This window comes from Bos mutus, chromosome 22 (assembly GCF_027580195.1).
Source record: "Bos mutus isolate GX-2022 chromosome 22, NWIPB_WYAK_1.1, whole genome shotgun sequence".
Classification (NCBI taxonomy): domain Eukaryota; kingdom Metazoa; phylum Chordata; class Mammalia; order Artiodactyla; family Bovidae; genus Bos; species Bos mutus.
In genome coordinates this window covers 71,856,477-71,879,280 of record NC_091638.1, presented here as the reverse complement: position 1 = coordinate 71,879,280, position 22,804 = coordinate 71,856,477, and the positions used below count along the sequence as shown (strand labels likewise).

Below are 22,804 nucleotides of genomic sequence, written 5' to 3'. Positions count from 1 at the left end.
TTGACAGTGTCATCAAGTTTATTACACAATTTTCAACCTATCAGAAAGACAAACAAATCACCAACAACAGGGGGACGGGGCCATGGCCTTTTTGAGGGTTGGGTTTCTTTCTTTTTGCTATCAGGAAATAAAACTAAAAATTGTGTCATTGAGTAAAAACAAAACAAAAAATAGGGAGAAAAAAAATTCTCCGGGTAAACGGCTTTTCTGGTATTCTATATATATTTTCTTCGCCGTAAACTGTCACCTTACTTGGTTTTCTCTACATTAAAAAGACACCCGGAGCTGCTCTTGAGGATAAGCACATCACTTAACACTTGGCTGGCTGGGCGGGGTGCCATATTCTGAAGTGGAGGCGGGGATGGGGTTGGGGGACAGGGGATAAAAAGCTACAACCGGTAGCCTCTGTCCCAAGGGAATGTGCCTCTCCAACCCTGGGGGGACTCCCTTAGTGACTTATTGAGGGCTGTGTCAGAAACGTGCAGGGAACAGAGGAAGGATTCGGTCCAACTCAGTCTCTCCCCTCTGAGCCAGAAGGGTCTCCAGTGACCCTACATCTCACATGCCACGTCTCCTGTTAGATGTCACATGCCCTTATAGATGCAGAAGCAGCATCCGTCGCCCCATGGGTATTGCAGGACCCTGTTGCTGCCGCTTCTGTCAGTAGCAACCACATCACAATTTGGATGTTATGGGAAAAGCAATTCCATTTGCCTGTGTAGAAAATGGCCCCCAGAGTGGTGGTCCTTAGAATTCTGAGCTGAGCTCATTCAAGTCAGGCTCCACTTCTTCCTTGCTCCTTATCAGAGGTAGCAAGTACCTCCAGGCAGAGCGAGGGGAGCTATTAAGTCAAAAGGTGAAAAAATACCAAATTTTTGTGACTTTACTTACTAGTGCCAGGTTATCCCACAATAAGTAAAAGTATGTACCTGGAGGATGCAAGCCCATGCTCACATCGAACCTGAAAAAAGAAAAGCCTATGGAAGTAGGCCATATCCTGCCCAACTTGCCTCCTTCCCCATTCCCAGTACTTCACGAGGGTTCTTCACTGCTGAGGTCCGACATCCCCAACTCCCAATGGCAGTACCTTCCTCTAAAACAAGGAAGCCGCCTTCTTGGGGGAAGGGCTCCACATGTGAAATGGAAAAGCCCCAGGGAAAGGGAACATCTAGTGGATGGAGCTGGTTATTGCAACAGGCAACCAAGCAAGAAGCAGTAGAGGGTGGTAATGGGCTCCGCCAGACCCCTCAGCAGACAGCAACCTCATGGGCCTTCTCTGCTTAGGAGGGGCAGGTCCACTGAGGAGGCTGGGCAGCAGGAGTTAGAAGGGTTTGAGCCCTCCGGGAGGTTAGGAAAACAAACCGTCAATATGTAAGAGGGAAAAGCAAGAACAGGAGCTTTCCAGGAAGTAGTTTCTGTTCCCATGGTCCCTCCTCAAAGGGCTGGGAAGGTAAAGGAGTTAAAGAAGTGGTATGTTAGCAAGGGGTTTGGACCCTCTTGGCCCCATCAAACCTAGTGCTGAGGGCAGGACCCTGGGCATATTTGGCACACCCAGTCACTCTCCTAGATCCCACAGGGAGGATCCATTTTCTTTGGGAAGGATTCTTCCCATCAACCTCACCACTGAACTGCTCCTGGAGAATCAGAAACTCAATGCGTTTCCTTGGACAAAGCACCATTCTCTATGGAGACCAGGGACCTGGACATGGTCTCTTCCTGTCTTCCACCCTCCCAACCACATGGAGTCTTTAGGTTCTTTACCCTGGCAAAAAGGAGCAGGACTGGGAGGGCTGCCAGGCAATCTTCAATCCTGTAGGGTAGAGGGTATTCCCTGGGTGTCTGGAGGGGTTAGGGGCTTGGAGGAAGGGGAAGGGGTGGAGCGGCCTCCGTCCTTTAGTCCTGATCAAGGTGAGGAGATGCAAGTCCATTAAAAAAACATTAGCTTCCAACCAGACTCCTGTAATGAGAACATCGGAAGGGAAGAAAGAAAGCACAAGTTAGAGGTTACTTTCTGATTAACAAGGGCTTATAATAAATTATAGTGGCATTTTCTAAAGTTAAAATGTATGAAGTAGGGGATGCAGACAGAATGCACATGTGGGAAAGTAAAAAACAGAATTGTCTGGGAATGTCTGGCACTGTGAGTAGTGAGGGCATGGCTGGAGCAGAATAGAGGAAAAAGGAGTACATCTTACTTTAAGGTTAGAGGGAAGAACACTGACAACGAAATGAGGAATCAAAGCAGTCTGACTGGAAAGGGGACTTTGGCAGAAAAAGTATGGAAACTGCTACATTTCAAGAAAAGTTGCTGTAAAGGAGCATGGTGAGTTTAAATACTATTTCAGAAAATCTATTCTGAGCAAGTCATAGCTTACCTTAAGGGAAAGGGGAAAAATCTGGAAATGGGAGGTACAGTGGTAAGAAAACAAGCGTGTACATAACCAAATCCACTAACCCCCAAATACTTAAGAGGCCCTAGCAGGGAGCATGCACTTATACAGGAAAAACTAAACTTTTCTCCTTTTAAAAAAGCATACACATAGATATAGACATACAGCCAGAGATGTTCTAAGTTGTACTAAAACTCAAGAGATTTTAAGTCTTCCCTCAGATGACAGCTGTGGGGGAGGGACCAAGAAGCACTCTAACACCAATCAGGAGTGATCTGGCCAGAACAGAAAGCAGAGCATGGAAATCAAAGAAAACAATCAGCAGTCACCATCCAAGAAAACTAAAAGCACAGTTAAGAACTGCTCAACAGTAAAGCACTGTTACATCACTTGCACATCTTGACCAAACTTTAGGTCCCCAGTACACAGCTCTAGTTCCAATGCTGTAATACCAATCTGCAGGGGGTGGCCTGGCAATCTTACCATATAAGATAGAACTGATGGTGAGAAGCAACAGGGGGAATGAAATTTGGGCTGAAGATTTAAACTAGTGCCTAAGCTGGCAACATGGCCTATACATAAAGGCTCAACCTTAATGTGTGCACATGGAGCAGCTAGCCAAAGAAAAAATACACTTGTGAGCTACCTGATCCTTCTACACTCTGAAATGGCGCTATTTCAGCCTGGGGTCCTCAGACTCTGCCATGGCCTCTGGCTTCTCTAAACACCTCTGTATGCAAGCACCTTCCTCAATCACTATATGAGAGAATGAAAGCCCTCAATGCCTTCTCAATTTCATATCACATGGGTTTCCGAATCTCTGCATTAGACCAAAACTGAACAGAATGCTCAGTTTTCACTCACTCAGGAGGATAGCAATGAAGTAAGAATAAATATACATCAAACAGGATAATGTCTTAAAACAACTACAAAAAGTCAGCGCCACAGACTACCTAAGAATATTCTCACACTCCAAAGCATACAAACATATACCACAAAAGAGATGTGATTTGGGAACTGCTCCTACAAAACAAGACTCAGAGGAAAACTAGCGCACCAGAAGTAAACTACAGTTGACCCCTGAAAAATACAGGTTTGAACTGCACTGGTCCACATATATGGAGAATTGTTTCAATAAATTCATACTACACTACTATACCATCTGAGGTTGGCTGAAATCTGTGGATGTGAAACCACAGAAATGGGAGGGCTGATTGTAAAGTTACACTCGAATTTTCAACTACACAGAGGTTGGCTCCCCTAACCCCTACACTGCTCAAGGGTCAACTGAACATCACCCACTTAGAGGTTATGGCTCCATTTTGGTGGTAAAGTTTGAATAGATTGAGGCCAAAGTGGGTCAATCAGACTTTAAGCCTCAGAGGTTGAGGCCATCCTGAGGAAGGGCAGACAAAAAAAAGGCTGCTGTTTTTTGTTGCCTCTAGATGGAACATATCCTTTGCTCTCAGGAACACCTGTCCATACAGTATAAATACTATTTTTTTTAATAACTAAAAGGGGGGCTACAGTCCACGGGGTTGCAAAGAGTCGGACACGACTGAGCGACTTCACTCACTCACTGTACACAGAGCTTGGAAGTTCTTAAGATAAATGAGACTAATTATCCGGATGGAATAACCAACATATCTAAAGGATGACTAGGAAAACTGGGGAACTAGGAAACCTATCTCAAGAGTTAATTTTCCTCATCTGTCATGGGCCTGCACCAGCCAAATGGCTGTTTTCTGGGAACTACTGGGTTACAGGATTTTTCAGATATCCAAATTGAACCATCCCATAATGGAAGAAAACTCCCATTTTACAGGTGGATAAAACGAAGCAAGACGACAGTTTTTAAAGTTTCAGGTTCACATGTTCAACCCCCAAAATTCAAATCATCAGTGGATCTCACAATTTCTCTATCAAAGGCTGTCAGACGAGCAAAGCCACCAAGAACAGTGATGTGCAGTTACACATTCCGACTATGAAGCTGAGTGTGGCCCCATGCGTTGCACACATCAAGTAACACCTCCCTGGTCACTCCTGTCCTAGCTAGCTGCAAAGGACACACACGGTGGGCTGCAGGAATGGGGGAGGGTGGTGACTGACACTGAACCTACAAGCAACACCAGCAACTGTGCTAGCTCCAACAAGACAGCGAAGTGCTGCTACTGCTACAGCAGGGAAGGACTCAATCAAAAGACCCACTCAACCCACCCTCCTGCGCACCCCGAGACTGAATTAGGCCAAAGCTATCTGTGGGCTCCACCTCTCCTGAAGCCTGCTTTTCTGGAAGATATACGGGCACTTCTCAAATCTCAACCTATTGCAAAATCTAGAAAGAAGTATCTAGAACCCACAGCCTAACTGCTGATTTTCTGAGGGGTATCTTAGATTTCCATTAATATCAAGTACTCCAAGACTGTGGAATAAAAGAGAGAAGGGAGGCAGGTAAAAAATGTTAACTTCATTTCCCCATATATCTGCTCTCTACAGAAGACAAAAAGAATTCCCAACTACAACTCTGCTTAAGTTTTTTTTTTTTTTTTTTTAAAACAAAACATTTATTTATTTGGTTGTGTTGGGTCTCAGTAGCAGCATGCAGGATCCAGGTCCCTGACCAGGGATGAAACCTGGGACCCTGCATTGGGAGCAGAGTCTCAGCCACTGGACGACCAGAGAAATCCCTCCACTTAGGTTTACGGCAGACAATGTCAAACAACAAACTAGAGGGCAAAACAAAACAAAACAAAACAAAAAACAAACTAGAGGGCAGTAGCTGAATATAACCAGACTCCTTTCTCATTAGTTTGGTAGGTTATCATTAGGCAACAGTTTGTAGTCCAGCCACTGCTTGTGAACGACAGGCACTCACAGAAGAGGAAGGGCTTCTTTTCCCTTCTTCATCCAGTCCCCCATGTATCCACCCCAAAAACACAAAATAGAACTACTCCAACTCTTCACCCTCCTCAATTACCATGACTTCAGACCAACCAAATTGGCCAAAACCAAGAACATTTTCCTAATGTACTTGATGTGAAACCACAAAATTGACAAGAGACCCCAAAGTATCACCTGGGTCATGCAACAGCCTTCAGGAACCACAAACAGACCATCCCCACCAGAGTCTAGACTACTTTTAAAGATCTCCAAAGAAACAGAGGCAACAACTGCTCCTGCTTGCTTATGTACTGGAAACAATCTTTGTTGGAAGTTTGGTTTCAGGTGGGATTGCCAAGCTGGTGGGATGTAACCTGGAGCCTGTCTGAGAAGCCTACCTCAACTTTTCAGTTACTTGAGTTAACATATTTAGTTCCCTGCCCTCAACCCTCCTGGCTTTTGCTTTAAGAAAAAAAAAAAAAATGCTGTCAATGAGTTTTTCCAAAACATATCCTGCCATTGAAGTATCCTCCACATACTCCACATATCCTCTAAAGCTTTAATTTTTTTTTTCAGATCTGCTTTCTCCTAAAGTATCCTGATTTTCAAAATCTTTTAAATAATAGATATTAATACTAAAAAATTATTAATGTTGCACCTTGAAAACTTACAAGTAGGCAATGGTCTTACTTTTCTTTTTTCTGTCTTGGCCAATTTCCCTGATTTTTTCCTCTGAAAGTTTGGTGGGGTTAAAATAACAACAGTGAGGGACTTCCCTGGTAGTCCAGTGGTTAACACTTTGCACTGCCAATGCAGGGTGCACAGGTTCAAACTCTGGTCAGGGAACTAAGATCCCACACCTGGCATGGCAAAAAATAAAATGTAACAATAACAGTAACAAAAGCTATCATTTATTGAGAACTTACTATGTGACAGATACTATGACAGCTAAATGCTCTATATGGAATTAGCTCACTGAATACTCAGCAATCCAATGAGACAGTTGTTTTATTATTTTCACTCACAAATGAAGAACAGAAAGTAATATGGCTGGAGGAGATGGGATGTATAACCTGCAGAAACTATGTTCTTAGCCATTATACCATGTCGAGTGAAAGCAGTCAAAAAACAAGCAAAAATAGCTTAATCTCAGGTCCATTTCAAGGTGAGACACCTCACAAACAAGCAGAAAATCTGCCCTCCTGAGTTTCTGGTTACATAAATCAAAGTCCTCCCGTCCCCTTTACCTGCTTTAAAAGGAGGGAGAGAAACCTTTACTATCAATATTTTTTCTTTCATAAGAAATCATCAACAAGCCAGCGATGGGGCTCTATCCCACCTTTCTCAGTGGTGCCGGTCCCGTTCTCTATCCCGGTGTCTCTCGTGCTCTCGGCTCCTTTCTTGGAAGTAATCATCATGCCGATCTTCATTATGAAGCAGGTCCCGGTGCCTCCTGCTGCTTTCCCGGGACCGGCTTGGTGACCTCTCTCGAGACCGATGTCTTTTCCTATTAGAAAGACTGTTTTCAGCCTCACTCAGAAGACCTACCCCATTCTTTCCAAGAACCTGGTGTTTTGGTGTCTCCTACTATTTGTTAAACCACTCTTCTATTACTCTATCATGGGCCCACTGTCTGAGGATGTTAGCTCTTTAAGGACTAGTCTTTTAAAGAAAAGTAAGAACAAATTTGTTGAGACTTATTAATGTATCAGGCACAGTGCTAAGAGCTTCACATGCTTTATTTCACTTAATCTTTACAACAGATCTGTAAGATAAGTACTATCACTGTCCTCTTTTTAAAAATGAGAAAAATAAGGCTTCAAAAGTTGAGTAACTTTCACATTCAAGGTCACACAGATAGTTAGGAGCAGAATTCAAATCCAAGAATGTATGGCTCCAAAGCCCACGTTCTTAACTATGTTGGTCTTCCATCCTAAATAAGCCCATTGCCTCACCCAACACAGATTTCAGACATTACAACATTTATTAATGTAAACATTTGATCAATTTCTTCCCCTTAAAGGCACGAGGGCTAGGTCTGCTCTTTCAGCCAGGTCCTTGCCTGATACCTGTGTTCCTTTCCTTCCCCTGCCAACCCCTGGAAAAATGCTGCTCAGGGCTAGCTGTCGCTGGAGCAATTATCAACTCACCTGGACGAGCTCCCGCTGGCACCCACACTGTAAGACTTGGCTTCAATGCCATGAAGACAGTCCTTAAGAGAGGAGATGAGGACACGGCAACGCTCATCATTGGCGACCCGGGACTGTTTGATAACAGCAATGGCTGTGAGCAGCGTCTCAATCGCGTCACTGTAATCCCCTGACAGGGGATGGATGGGAAAGGCCAAGGATAAGCAGAGGGAGTAAACTAACTGATGAAAAGGAGAACTCAGGAGGACACACACCAAGAGTAACTAGCTGTCCCACAGAACCATAGTATAGTGGATGAGGCAGAAGCGGCAAGTATAAAACTGTATGGAACCAATATTCCAATGGTCTGGAATCAGACAGATGCTCTCAGATACTGCTAATGGATGTATAAACTGGCATGTCATTGTCTGCAGGCTATTTGACAACACCCATTATAATAAACAATGTGCACACTTTTTGACCTAGCAATTCTAAAAATTTTCAACTTCTGCTCACAAGTGTATAATTTAAACCATGTTTGTTTTAGCATCATTTGTTTTATTAAAGAATCAGAAACAACTTAAAAGTTCCTTCAATAGGGTCTGACTATATAAATTAAGGAACATCGGTTCTACAGAATATTCCATAGTTGTTAAAAAGCGTAAGGTAATAAATCTGGATATAAACAAAGCGATCCATGTAAAGCACTTAAGCACAGTGCCAGGCACACAGTAAGGGCTCAATAAATGTTAGGTGTTAGTTGGTATAATAGATGATCAGAATATTGTTGAAAAGCTGTGAAACAGTATTCCATATCAAAATTATACATATATGATGCTATATGCAAAAAAAAAAAAAACAACCCTGAAGGACAGAAACTTCAGATGCATGGTAGTCTTACTGACAGTTCTTGTACAGAAGTCTTTCATTTATTAACACTGCACAGTTCTGTCTGAATTATTTGTAATCTATAACCAAACATGTATACGCACAGAAGTAACATATAGTTAAAACACGTTATGTTGTGTGCATACACACACACACACACACACACACACACACACACTCTTTAAATTTTGCTGCCATGAAGAACTAGCTCCTTCCTTCACCATCTGAGCGATACTCAGACTCACGGCTAGTGGTTGGGGTGGGGACCTGCATACTTCCTAACTAAAGCTTTCTTGCATTGCAAGAGCCTTAAGGACAAGATAATGCAAGGAAAGCATGAAACCAGGCAGGGGCCAGTGACAGGACCAGCAGCTTCCTCGTGCAGGGTAGTAAAGAATGAAACAGACTGGAGGAGCTGCAGTTCTGTGGAGGCCAAGGAATGCTGGGATTTTGGCTCGACCAGGGGAGGGAATTTTTGCCTGTTTTGTAGGCAGTCAATAGATATCTGTGGTTTGAATGACTGAAATGAGAACAAAACAAAGGGAGGAGACAGAGGTTCAGTTACTGATCATCTCAATGTGAAGGAACTGGTGGAGAACAATGACTGTTTTTCCTTACACTGTGTATCTGACTTGCTACGACGAGCATACCTAACTTTTTAACTTAAAGAGATTTACTCAGATGTCAATGAAGATTTCCGGTGGAAAACAGAGAGAATATATACATGCTTTCTGTCTTTACTCTGCATTCAGATTTCGTAGTAAAGAGAAATTATGGAAAATGGATGAAAACAGTTATTTCTTAGATATGACAATCTATATCTACATTCATGTGGGAAACTCACAGGAAGAAAGTGAATATGATTAGTGTTATAATGTGAAACTTGGATCAGAACTCTATATACTCTTCTCTTAGGAAGCAAAGATTCTGTTTCCTCAGCTCTCAAAAGCATGGCTTCTGGTTCTGCCCACTTAATACTGACAGCAGGGCAAAAGTTAGCTGTAAGGGTGTATCATGCCTTAAGATGACACCCAATAGATTTGCCTCTTTCCAGGACAGGCTACATGGAGGCCATCAGCTCTGCCTCAATCCTCAAATATAATCGGATTCCATATCAACCATCATCATCAGTCCTAAAAACTCAAGGTGTACCCAGACACTAGACCCAGTGATCAACCACTGAGATCAAGATTTCCAGGAGGCAGGAAACACCACAATGAGATAGTATTAGTTATTTATATTCTATGCATCAAGTTGGCTTTCATGGGGCAGGTCTAGATACAGGCTAAATAGTCTCAGTGGAGCTCCCCAAAAGCCCAAAAGCAGGTTATTATTGATTTTCAAAATGTACCAGTGCTCCAATTTTATCTTGGACTTCTTACCAATGGAAATGACAAAACTAAAAGTAAGGAGAAGGCAGCAAAGCTAAGGATGAGTTACCTGCACTGGCTCCAGATACAGCTTTGGAAATGGCACTGCTGGAAATTGCTCTGTTCCGCTTCATGATGTCTTCAAATTCTGCTTCACTCACTGTAGAGGGCGGAGGGCCCGAATCTCGGCTGCACACAGAAATACAGAGACAAGATCACTCTTGACTGCCCATACCCAGCGTTATCTTACCATCCTCTAGAGTACTATGCTATTTAATTACACTCTCCTGTATGCTGTCTGAAATGATTCTAAGCCTGTTCACATGTTTTCTATGTTCATGTTCTCTAAAGACAGGATTTATGTGGTATACTTTTGTAATTCTGGCACGACCCCATAGTGCTAGACACTCGTAGCACTCATAACAGTGACTCAGAGCACTCAACTTAATCAACCACCTGAAAAGGGGATACAAAGGACACAGTTTGGGTGAGAGGTTAAGATGCAAACAAAATACCAAATAAAAACATTCTCTAACAGGTAGTTAACTATTTCCCAGGACTCAATACTATGACAACAGAATTTCCACAAGGGAAAAAGAAAATAATAGTTCAGTGCTCACTTACTTCCTTGGGGAGAAGAAAACAAACTTAACATACTGTCTACCCTGCTATGCCTGGCTCAGATTGGAAAGGAACAAGATAGTCCTTACCTGCCATGGTGGTTATAGGGTGCTGAGGCCTTCATGTAAGTATCTGGTGGAGGCCCCACTGTGGCATTTGGTGGGGGGAAGAAGGCTGGATTGAGGTGAAGGGCAGGTGGGATGGCCCCAGGGGGGGGTACAGCCAGATGAGGAGGTAATCGAGGAGGAGGGGGCATGAGATGCTGGTAGTGGATGCCAGGAGGAGGAGGAGGGACCCCAAAGCTTGAGGAGAGAGGTGGTGGGGGTGGAATGGGGGGTGGGGGCAGACCCATCAGGGGAAGGGCTGAAGGAGGGCGATTAAAGTAGGGCAGCACACTGGGGGGCTTATCCACACGGGCAGATGAGGGCACAAGGTTCTCAGAGGGTGTGGCCCGTCCATCAGCAGAATCACTAGAATCTCGGGAGTGGGCCCGTGGAGGTATTCCTATGAAGAAAAAAGAATTACCGTTACTGCCCAAGTCTTAAACATAACCATGGGACAAGTTCATCCGTCACCAAGAGTCATCTGACACCACACTAAGGAAGGTGACAGGTGGCTGAGGAAGAAGGTAAAATCACCTACTGCCTCAGAAAGGTAAGAGGCAGCCTAGTTCAGACATAAACCCAGGAAGCAGTACCACCCTAAATTCTGTGTGCTAAAGAATTCTCTTTATCTAGAACTCTCAGTGCTTCACATTTAAATTATCCTTAAATTTGTTTTCTGTTTTTAAATGCAGAAGGTTCTTAATAACCCACGAGAAAAATGACAGTGCTGAAATATGTTCATTACTGTTTAGCTGGATTCAAGCAGATTAAAAATCTCATTTTCTCTGGTAGGAGTTCAGGGACTCTTTCCTTGGGCTTGTAGTAGTTACCCTTTTCTATCCTGCTATCTATTTGAAATTTTCTCTTTGCCTTGGCACTTTGGCCAGTAAATTTGGAGGAAAGGAGGGACAGGCAGGGCATGAACAACACTTCTTCCATCCAAGTACCAAAACTGGTAACTGGGATGAGGAAGAGACACGGAACAAGAAGTGGAAGACTAGAAGTTAAATGAGAGAAAGTGGGAGATAAGCCAAAAAAGTGAAGTCGCTCAGTCGTGTCCCACTCTTTGCGACCCCATGGACTGTAGCCTACCAGGCTCCTCAGTCCATGGGATTTTCCAGGCAAGAATATTGGAGGGGGTTGCCATTTCCTGCTCCAGGGGATCTTCCCGACCCAGGGATCGAACTCAGGTCTCCCACATTGTAGGCAAACGCTTTACTGTCTGAGCTACCAGGGGTCATATGAGATCAGCCCATAGAATGAGCAGATGGCACACAGCTGACATCAGGGACTCCTTGCAAAAGCTTGGTACAAAATATGTCTGAAATCTGGGAAATTCCTACTATATTTCAACAGTCCAAACCCTCTACCCCACAGGGCAGCCTTCTAGGAACATGATCATGGTTCAGTGGTTATATCATTGTGCAAAATGGACTCAAAACATGTCTGCATACTGCTGGAAACATGGCTGTGATACCGTTGAGTCACCTGGGTTAAACTTGTTCCCTTTTTCCAATTTAATAGTCTACTCTCAGCCTGGTTGATATGAAATCCAACAGAAGAATGTGATCACATGGCCTTGGGAGTCTTGGATGTAAAACGATGCCATTAGGAGACAAGTGTGAAGAGGAGAAAAGAAGAGTGCTCCTTAAACAAAAACTTGTTAGTAAACCCTAACTCCCGATGAAAGCATTAAGTGGAATTAATCCCTTTGGCAACCACCTTGGTTTCTCTAATGTAGTATATCACCAGTGCCTACCCCAGCATTCTCGTGCTTTTCATGTCTCACACATATGGCAACTTGCTTCTTCCCTGAGTTCTCTCAAACTGAAGAAAGAATACTAGCAAGTGTAATCCCCTGAAAGTTAGCTATCTTCCCAGCTCCTGTTCCCACATCAGCAAAGGTTTTTTTCTTTTTTTTTTTTGGTAGCTATGGCTACAAGTCCCAAGAGTAGCAACCATTTTTAAGCAGACTATGTCAACCAGCTGTACTGAGTGAATTAACAGGGTCCAACTATATCAACATGACAGAGCAGAAAAACAATTCAATCACCATCGTCATTCTAGCAAAGAAAGGTAAAACCCAGGAGTAAACAGCCCAGTGGTGCTAGGACAATTAGGTGTGCAATATAAATGTAAAATTATACATCTTACGGAAGTCAGAAGAGGGCTGAATCATACAAAGACTCTGAAACAGAATGGACTCTGAAAATTCATGTTATCAAGGAAAAAAGTTGTGTCTTCTAATACAGAGCAATAGGAGCTCACAACACTTCCATCTAGGCTCTCAATCTAGTTATAAGAACATAGCTATTCCTATGCAAGAGTTAAGTGACCATATTTCCACCTTCAATCAATCTATCCAAGGTCCCAGTAGACTACTCAATCAACACAAGGCACTGTTTTGAGAAAAGGACTTAAGCAGTTACAGAAAGTAGGTAACAAAACTTTGCCATCACCCCCACTGTAGTAAGAGGCAAGTAATGGCAGTTGGCTGTTTCAGGCAGGGCCTTGCAGGGTAGCTGCACCTTGTGAGGTCATGACAATCCAAAGCTGGTTCCCAGGTTTCACAGGTTCAGACACTGATTTTAACAGTGGCCCAGGGGTGACTGGACCCTAGGAGATTGATTCACACTATTCAAATTCACAAGAGACTGATTCTTAAACCAGAATGCCAATTTTGTGATTTACAATGAGAAATACAACTGCCAAGCAGACTGGAATACTCGTGTCACCTGGTCAGTGCATTCTCTTCCCAGTAGGAGACCCTAGTTGGGAAACCAAATTAGTATCAGAAGATGGCTTGGTGAGAACGGGGTCAGAATAAAGGGAATAACGTGAGCTTAAGGCATACCATCATCAGGCTAATGTGGCATGATGCAACATCCTTTACTAATGGGAAACACTTGCCAAGCAAACTAAAATAGCAGGTAATCAAAAGGGTACCCAACCCCCCTGGTCAATGCTGGAAAAACACTGTTAAATTTTTACTCTCCAGCATTTCTTTCAGTCGATTCCTTAAAGAGTACCTTCCAATGTATGTTTATAACAAGATTACAGCCATCTTTATGTAACCATATTTGTATTTTACTGTGGTTGTTTAGTATTTGATAGAGAAACATGTCTTACAAGTAAGTCCATTTGCTATATACTGATTTTTTAAATAGTAAACACATAATTCAGAGGTGACAGGAACTTTATACACTGTGTCCAGTTCAAATGGGGAAGTAGGCCCTAACAGTAAAGTGACTTGCCCAAGGCCACATGAGTTAGCAGCAGAAATGCATAACCTGAACTACCTGACTCCTGGCACACAAGTCTCACTTTTAGCTCACCCACTGCCATGCTGCCACCCATAATCACTACCACCCTCCCTCAAACTCCTCCACAATGTAGACCAAGCCTACAGCACAGAAAACAAACCCACAAAATACCCCCCTTTCATACAGATGGTCTCCACGTACCCCCTCTTGGGACTCGGACGCACTCACGTTTCCGAGCCTGTGCCTCAAACTGTGACAGGTTCTGCCGGGTGGCCGGCCTCACATCCACTTTTTCTCCATTAAGAACTTTTCCTGGCAGAAGTTCCAATAATTTGTGGACAGAGTTTTCAGAGGCTACCACCACCTCAGCATACCTTGAGGAAGAAAAATTAGAAATGTGTGAGATCTACTAAACAATCAAGAGAGAAACACAGAAATTCTCTTCCACTTTTGGTAGAGCAAAGGATACCCTGCTTATATTATATATACAAAACTATCAACAACAAAAAGTGTCAGCCTAAAATGTTACCATTTATTTCAAATTAGAAACCAGCTTTCTTTGCCCTTCAATGGATGGATGTTCCCCTACCTCACAATGAGGTCCCCTTTCTAAGGTGGTTTGTCAAAACCAAGGCAGTAAACTGGGCCAGGGTGGGAGGGATTAAATTACAGGGCCAAAGTAACAGTACAGATCTGTTATCCCAATGGTTACAAACTAAAAGGGGCTTCTTAAATCCAGACCTCACCCTTTAGACTGGCCATTTGCTCGATTCTCTGCAAATTTCAACTCCACCACATCATAGACTCCTATAGAGCGAATAACCTGGATCAGCTGCTGGTCTGTGGTCCACTGGGGCCGGCAAGATGGAAAAGGAAGAAATGTCAAGAGGTATACCCCCTCCCCCAGAATGTTCCAAACCCTTCCCCCAAACCTAGGAGTCTAGTCATAACCACGACCCCCCAAAGGAAACCCAGAAGGCCATCAGGATGTCAATGAGAGCAGGTTTTAATATTGTCCTCACCCAGACAGAACTGCAAACCACCCACCTCTGCCCCAATCCCCGTATCTGAAACTAAGAATATTAAAACCTATTTTAACTCTGACTGCCATGTGGATCATCAGTTCAAACACTGATTACTAGCAGCTTTTAGTTGGAGATCTGACAGGCCAGAGTTGATCACTGTCAACAACTTCCCCCTCAGTATATACAATTCTTAACTTGGAAAAAACCACCTCCCATCACCAGCCCCAAAACATGTCACACAATAACTTTTGCAAAACAACAATCACCACCTACCCCGAGTGTACTACAGCTATCAAGGTCTTTGCTCCCTCTCACCCATCATTATCACAGGACCATCTAATGACCACCAAGAGTTCAAGGTGTTCACTCTGAAATCTCATCCCACAGATGACCCTGGTAGACATAAAGCCCCAGGGTCAGGGGCGGTAACAAGATGGCAGAAAAAGCAACTACCCACTTAATCATTGCTTTCTTCGGCACCAGTACGTCCTCAGGATAGTTCTCTTTCAGAGATCAATCCAACCTGATCCCAGGAAAAAGAAATCCAACCCCATCAGAGCACAAAACAGTGCAACAGTGGTTTCTGAAAATGCCATCACCTCCCAGTGCTCTCCCTCCAGCCCACCCAAGCCTTTTTGGTTACCCATGCTCACCCAGGAGAAACTGCCCACGTAGACAGCAGCTCGCCTATTGCGCAGGCCACTGTAGGTGTACAGAATTGCAGGGGTCTTGTTATTGGGCTTGGGAGATGGCTCCTGGCGAACAGGAGGAGGTGGCTCAGTGCTGCTGCTTCTGTCATCTGAGGGCTGTGAAGTGGCTGTCAACACGTCATCATACAGGTCAATCTGATCTGTGTTGTTGAATTCTGGGTCCTAAGAGACGAGGCATTGGCAAAGGTGGGTTTGAAAACCTTTCATTTTGTTCATTCTATTTTACTCACATTTACTTACAATCCACAGTCAAATACTTTGTAAAACATACAAAAACTTCCTGTCACACTCAAAAAACTTCCCCATGTAAAACAATTTTAAAAATTATGTTTATGTAGGTGTTTCTCTTAAGACCCTATTAGGAGTCTGTAGTGTTTCTAGCTTTAATCAACCGTGAGACTCAAAATGTACAGGACAATTAAACAAGCACACTAAGAATGCACAGGGCTTCCCTGGTGGCTCAGTCAGTAAAGAATCCGCCTGCAACACATGGGAGAGCTGGGTTCAATTCCTGGGTTGGGAATATCCCCTGGAGGAGGGCATGGCAACCCATTCCAGTATTCTTGCCTAGAGAATCCCTAAGGACAGAAGAGCCTGTTGGACTGCAGTCCATGGGGTTGCAAAGAGTCAGACACGACTGAGAGACTAAGCACAGCACAGCAAGAATGCACAGAGATACATCTGCTATTGTTATCAGGAAGCCAGCTTCCCAAGACCACATTTATACCAATGAAATTTTCAACATCTTACACTATTTCCAAAATCAAGAGTTACACAAAACTTACTATTCTACTTAATAACGCTCTAAAGCTCACAGTATATAATCCCATCTTTCTATTAACCATCAAAAAATAAATAAAATAAAAAGGAAGTGAATAATTGGGGGATTTTCCTTTATACGTTCTAGTGCATGACGTGCAGATCCAACACATTACCATGACGTTTATATAAGAAACATCTCTGAACAATACCAGAGATATCTAATGATATACAAAAGCAGTCAAAGTTTTCTAAAACATAAAGCTCAGGAAACAGAACAAGCACCCATATCATAAAGCTGTATTACACTAACCATTTAGAATATGAACGTGCATTCTGGAAGATAGGTGAGATACACTTTTTGTCTGTGTTATATATTACTGTTATAGACTGAATGTGGCCCCCCCGCGCCCCGCAGCACACCTCCTTGAAGGGTTTCCCAGGTGGCACAGTGGTAAAGAATCTACCTGCCAATGCAGAAGACACAGACAGGTTCAATCCCTGGGTTGGGAAGATCCCTTGGAGGATGGCATGGCAACCGACTCCAGTATTCTTTCCTAGAGAGTCCCATGAACAGAGGAGTCCATAGGGTCACAAAGAGTCAGAAATGACTGAGCACACACACCCACATTGAAACACTGTTTCCCAGTGTGATGGTATTAGGAGGCGGGGCCTTTGAGAGGTAATTAAAATGAGATGAGGTCTTGAGGGTGGAGCCTATGAAATGTATTAGTGCCCTTGTAAGAATTAGAGCTTGCTTGCTCTGCTCTCCATCACGTGAGGATACAAGCTGGCAGAGGCTGCAACTGGAAGAGGCTGCTCACCAGAACACAAACCTGATCTCAGTCTTTTAGCCTCTGGAACTGTGAGAAATAAATTTGTTGTTTACAAGTCAGCCCATTTTTAGTATTATAGCAGACCAAGGTAACACATATCAAAACTCCTAAAATCATAAGAACTACTATTAAGGGAACTTAATGTTTCAGAGTTTTCAGTGTTATTATCTTAGAGAGGATCTTTTAAGGATCAGACAAGTTGTTTCCCCCCGCCACCCCCCAGGTAACAGTCTAAACATCCAAACAGTGCTAAAGATGAAACTGCCAAAAAACAGATACAAGGAGACATTGGAGTGTTTTAGGGACACTATAGCTCATTCATGTCATTGCTGTCTTTTAAAAATGGGAATAAAGATCCATACAAAGGGAATAAAAAAAGAACCTTATTTGGCAACTTGCTTAGTTCCTTGAAGGTGAATCATCTCTCCTAATGCACCTCAGGTGCGGAAGCTGCAGTAACTTTCTCCCTTCAAATCCATCACAAGAATTCCTGATTCTGGAGTGCAACTAGAGGACTCACTACAAAATACATTCTTAGACCTACATACCAACAGAAACTTTTGGAAACAATCTTATAGTTCTCAGTTTATCTGAAGTAAAAGGGAAGAACATCCACAGCATGATAATGTAAATAACTTCAAATGTTACAGATACTGTTAAGAAGCCCAAAGGAAAAGAGCTTGAACCTTGTAAAAATCTCAGAAAGAGAAGAGCCTGAAAAAGAATCAGGGAGGTAAATAAACACAAGAAGACTATCTTAGGTAGTCAAATCTATAAATAAGGACCTTGCATAAAAAAAGATGAGTATGATGGGGAGCTGCTAACACTGGAGAGTACAGGGTGGATAATGAATTTAAAAGGTGAAGAAAGTCACAGCTAGTAACTCAATATTTTGTGTGTAAAATATTTGACAGTCTAAGTCTCAAACAATCATAACTCTAGACAAATCATTTATTTATTCATGCACTACATATGACTTGCTCTTATGGTTCAAGGTGTAGAAAAGACCTGGAAACCACTTGATCCTCTTCAATCCTCTAACCCTAAAACAACACTACTTCAAACCAGGATAACTTTTTTTTTTTTTATAATTAATCAAGGATTGTGAAACGGAACTTAAATAAGGAAACTCACAATCTTGTATGGTCAGTGGAACCAAAGTGGCATTCTTTCCATGATCTATGATTCAGAGATGCATGTTGAAACGTTTTAATACAAAGACTATTGCTGATAACTGAGCAGTTAACATGCAGACATGGGCAGCTCAGAGATCAAAGGTATCACTAGGAAATTTCCCATACCGTAAGCCTCAGTGAACAATCTACTCTTTCGGGGTTCCTTAGAGAATATGACAGTCCCAATCCCAGAAGACTCTGGTGTATGGATTATTTTACCACTTTAAGAAATACAAAAGGATTCAAGGAATGCAAAATTGTCATAAGATTCAAATGGTCTCTCTGGGCCACAGAACCTCAGTTCAAAGAATTTTGGAGGAACTGTTCTGATGCATATGGCAGACCTATTGAGGATTCTGTTGAAGATTTTGTTGAAGAAATAATGTTATCAAGATGTATTTGCATCTAAATCTTCTAGCAACATCAAGGGGCTAAGACAAGAAAAGAGGTAAGGACCTGAGGTTTTTCTGATTACCAAGTGAGCTGATTATTTATGCAGCTAAAGCAAAATCTAATTCTACAAATTAAGTGAAAAATACAGTATTTTACAGGCATTGGTGTTAAGGATTTCATTTCAAGGAGATTAGAAAAGATGTATTTAATACTAAATTAATACCAGAGAGAAGTTTCCATTTTATAGCAGAGGAATAGCTGTGATTGTCTCAGGAAGCTTCTTGGTTTACAAAAGAGAACTTGCACGATTTTGAATTTAAATAAGAACTTCCCCACCTGAATGCTCAATGTTCCTACTTGCCAGCCCTTTCCTGATATCTAAAGCGTTAGTCACTCAGTCATGTCTGACTCTTTTGTGACACCATGAACTTCAGCCAACCAGGCTCCTCTGTGCATGGAATTCTCCAGGCAAGAATACTGGAATGGGTTTCCATTCCCTTCTCCAGGGGATCTTCTGACCCAGGGATCGAACCCAGGCCTCCTGCATTGCAGGCAGATTCTTTACTGTTTGAGCCACCAGGGAAGACACAGTAATAAAGCTTTTTCTTAAAGCAACCTATGTGACTTAATTTTCTTATAACGGTAACCAAAGCTCAATGCTCTTGGCTTTGTGATTACTATTTCCACAATTCTCACTTCACTCTCCTTCCCTATCACCGTCCGTTGCTGTTGACCACCAGGAATGGAACCTCTTGAGCACACAAATCCATCTTCCCCCTTTTATCTCACTAGTTCTAATACGATGCCTAGCAAACAGAAGTAGCTCAGTAACTATTTGCTGAGGAAACTGAGCATACTGTGCAAAGCGCCCGTCTCAGCACTAGAAACAGAAAAGAGACCAAACACTCAGCAGGGACGGCAGCTTTCAGTCACTTTCCGAGTTGCTCTCCTCAGCCTGAGAGAGACCCTAAGAACTCCAAGTTTCCCTCTGTAACAGGAGCGAAGCAGCTCTGCAAAAGACGATTTTGCAGCACACACTGTAACATATCTGGAGTCGGCACCACAGGGTTCCATCTAGGAACAGTGCTTATTTCCCCTGGGGAGCAAAGTACACATGACAAGGTTCTTGTGCAGGGAGGGGTAAGTTGGGGTGAATTAGTAACATTCCTGTAACATTCTAAAACACAATCTGTACTGTTGGCCTTCAATCTAAGCTTACGTCTAAGAATCCCAAACAGAGCTTTTACCACTTCTCCAGCAGCTTCCAAATTCTACTAAAACCAGCTTTGCTAAAATTAACTCATTTGTGGGGGGGAAAAGCACCCTTTCCTGACTTTCCCCAGGACATAAAACATTTAAAATCTATACTTTCTTCAATATAACCAAGTACCAAATTGTCGTTTCAGTACAAACATCTACTTGATTTCACACACAAAAAAGTCCTATTTAACTGAGGAGACCAGAGATCAAATTGTTGAGACCAACAACTCAGTGGATGAGACCTGTCTTGTCTATGACCAACAAGCTATACTGCTTAAGAGATTATGAAATCTCACTTCTCAGACCACATGTGGCTAGACCTGTGGTCTAGGACCCTGTTCTACCCATTTCCTAGAGTGAATCATCAGCAGTATTGTCATCAACCCACAGATAATGAAATTAAGGGGAAACGATGTTTTTAAAATTAATAATAGAAAAGAATTAAAGGAGACTTATTTCTTGCTATCTCATATTTAAAAGAATAACATAAAAAGTAGTACGAGTCTTGATTCAAATATGAAAAATTCAGGAAAGTAAATAGTAACTAAATACGCTAAGTCTTTCTTTTTATCCATAAATAATTGACTTATTTGAAATTTAAAGAAAGATTTTCATGTATTTAAGTTAAGCAGCAGCCACATGTAGACAACTGCAGTTTGCCTGAGAAGACATGGGAAAATGATCAACTTTTGCCAAGTGAAAGAAACGGCACATAATGGCATATATAAACCTTGCCTGCTGCTTCACATCAGTCAGGGTCCATACTGTATAGCACATGGAACTCTGCTCGATGTTTTATGGCAGCCTGAATATGAGTGACGTTTGGCAGAGAACAGATACATGTGTGGCCGAGTCCCTTCCCTATCACAACATTGTTAATAGGCTATACCCCAGTACAAAATAGAAGTTAAAAAAAAGAGTCAGGGTCCAATCAGAGCACTTTCCTTCTCTGCCGCTGCTGCTGCTAAGTCGCTGCAGTCGTGTCTGACTCTGTGCGACCCCATAGGTGGCAGCCCGCCAGGCTCCCCCATCCCTGGGATCATCCAGGCAAGAACACTGGAGGGGGTTGCCAGTTCCTTCTCCAATGCGTGAAAGTGAAGTCGCTCAGTCGTGTCTGACTCTTAGCGACCCAATGGACTGCAGCCTACCAGTACCAGGCTCCTCCATCCATCGAATTTTCCAGGCAAGAGTACTGGAGTGGGTTGTCATTGCCTTCTCCGCTTTCCTTCTCTAGCCTGATTTTGTTTTTTAAATCCTCTTTATAGGTCCTTACATATAGCCATTGAAAGATGAAAATGGGAAAAACCAGTTTACTCAAGAGAATAGTGCTGAAAATAATCCAGGCAGGATATTAAGTTTTAAATAGACTTTGGAACATTCTTGAGATCTTTTCTGAATTGACCTGTATATGAGATGATTGTTTCAAGGGAGATCACTGTATAATTTTCTTGACATATCGTAAAGAGATCAACAAACTGAACTCAAGAGTATGTGAGTGGGTCTCTATCTGCTTCTGAACTGGTTTGTCCAATACCTTTACCTCCTCCCACCAATTACATCATCAATAAAGTTTATTACTAAAAAACTAACATTAAAAAGCCTATGGACTACTCAAGACCAGAGTCAAGCTACTTCTGAAAGAAGGCAGGCTGAAAACAACTGGAAAACAACTAACATTAAAAGTTAAAGTTATCTTTCATACTTGCACTGCCTTATAGAGGGAAGGGGTACTACATTTCTCCAGCTGCCATTTGAGAGACTCTCAAAGGAACACGTATCAACATTGCCTTCGTAGATGCTACAGAACACCTAATTCTGATTTTTAAATGTGGCCAGTCTTCCAGGAGACTGACGTTCAACTCTGGCTTCCTGGAGGAGCAAGTTCCACAGGTTGATGATATACCACTCTATTAAACCTAATTTTTATTTGCTCTTAAATCAAAGGTTTTAAAATTAAGCCTGCAGGCTTTAGTTGACATAAAACGGAATAGGCATATGTCTTGAAAGTCTGTGCTAGAGGGAAGATTTTAGATTTGACAGACGTGTGTTCAGGCCGAGCAAATCTCAACCACTGACAGAGCTTGGGACCCCTGCAAGTTTGCTGCAAGAGATTCCTCGCCTGATACAGGAAAATCCCACTGTTCCCGAGGACTCCTCACCTGATTGAATTCTTCATCAGCGTATATATCAATCAAGTCAACTCCTTCTGACATGGCTTCGGAAGGAAGATCTCGCGCCCGGAGAACGGACAAGGCAAGAAAGATGCCACTGCGGTATCCAGAAAGAAGCAAGAGTTACAAGGCATAAGGGTCCCGGGCTGGAAGGAGGGCACTGGTTGCCAACCTCCCGTCTCCAGAGACGCAGCATCCCGGCAGTCCGAGCTCGGCCCCACCCGCTCCGCCCCGCCCCCGGCCTCGCGCCGCCCCTCGCTCTCCCAGGCCACCGGGGCTCGCGGGGCTCGCTGCCCATCACCCTCGGGCCCGACCGGAGCTGCGCCGCAGCTGCCCGTGGCGCGACGAGAAAGTCCAGGCCTCTGCTCCTACGGGCCCTCGGATGGCGCTGCGAAGAACGACCGCGGCGAAGCCCGCAGGCCCAGCCCGCCGCACCTGCCGAGGCCCCAAGCAGCCCGGGCTAGGAGTCCCTGCGGCTCCCGGAGCTCCAGCTACCTCCGCTCCCCACCCAGGCCTTAGTCCTCGCCCCCGGCTAGGCCCGCCCCGCTCCCTCCCCACAGACCCGGCCCGAAGCCCTCGGCCCCCTCCCTCAAAGGCCCGCGCCTCCCGCCGCCCGCCAACTCCGGTTGTCGCAAACTCAACCGACCCCCTCCCCGCCTCAGCGCCGTCCCCGAGCCCTCTTCCGGCCCAGCCGGCCCCCGGCCGCGCGCCCCCGTTACCGGGAATATGGCGGCGGCGGCGGCGAGTCTGGACTAGGCCCGAAGCGCGCGAACCGCTCTCGGCCCCAGGTCCCGCCCCCCCCCCCCGCCGCCGGCGTCACACGCACAGCC

At 43.7% G+C, this 22,804-nt stretch overlaps 1 protein-coding gene across 5 annotated transcripts; it reads right to left on the bottom strand.

Annotated features, from left to right (window-relative positions):
• Positions 1–22,792, bottom strand: CPSF7 (cleavage and polyadenylation specific factor 7). 5 transcript variants are annotated; one of them, XM_070359997.1, is made up of 10 exons: positions 22,694–22,792; positions 21,963–22,071; positions 15,324–15,542; positions 14,392–14,495; positions 13,847–14,019; positions 10,368–10,782; positions 9,728–9,846; positions 7,421–7,589; positions 6,610–6,777; positions 1–1,957 (listed from the first exon to the last, which is right to left on the bottom strand). In XM_070359997.1, the coding sequence occupies exons 2-9, from the start codon at positions 22,014–22,016 to the stop codon at positions 6,615–6,617; spliced, it is 1,416 nt and encodes a 471-aa protein (XP_070216098.1). In that variant the 5' UTR covers positions 22,017–22,071; positions 22,694–22,792; the 3' UTR covers positions 1–1,957; positions 6,610–6,614. The 5 variants fall into 5 exon arrangements, with proteins under 5 accessions (XP_070216098.1, XP_070216100.1, XP_070216101.1 ...); XM_070359999.1 differs by having other exon boundaries at positions 13,874–14,019; XM_070360000.1 differs by having other exon boundaries at positions 22,621–22,750.
• Between the last annotated feature and the right edge of the window lie 12 nt (positions 22,793–22,804).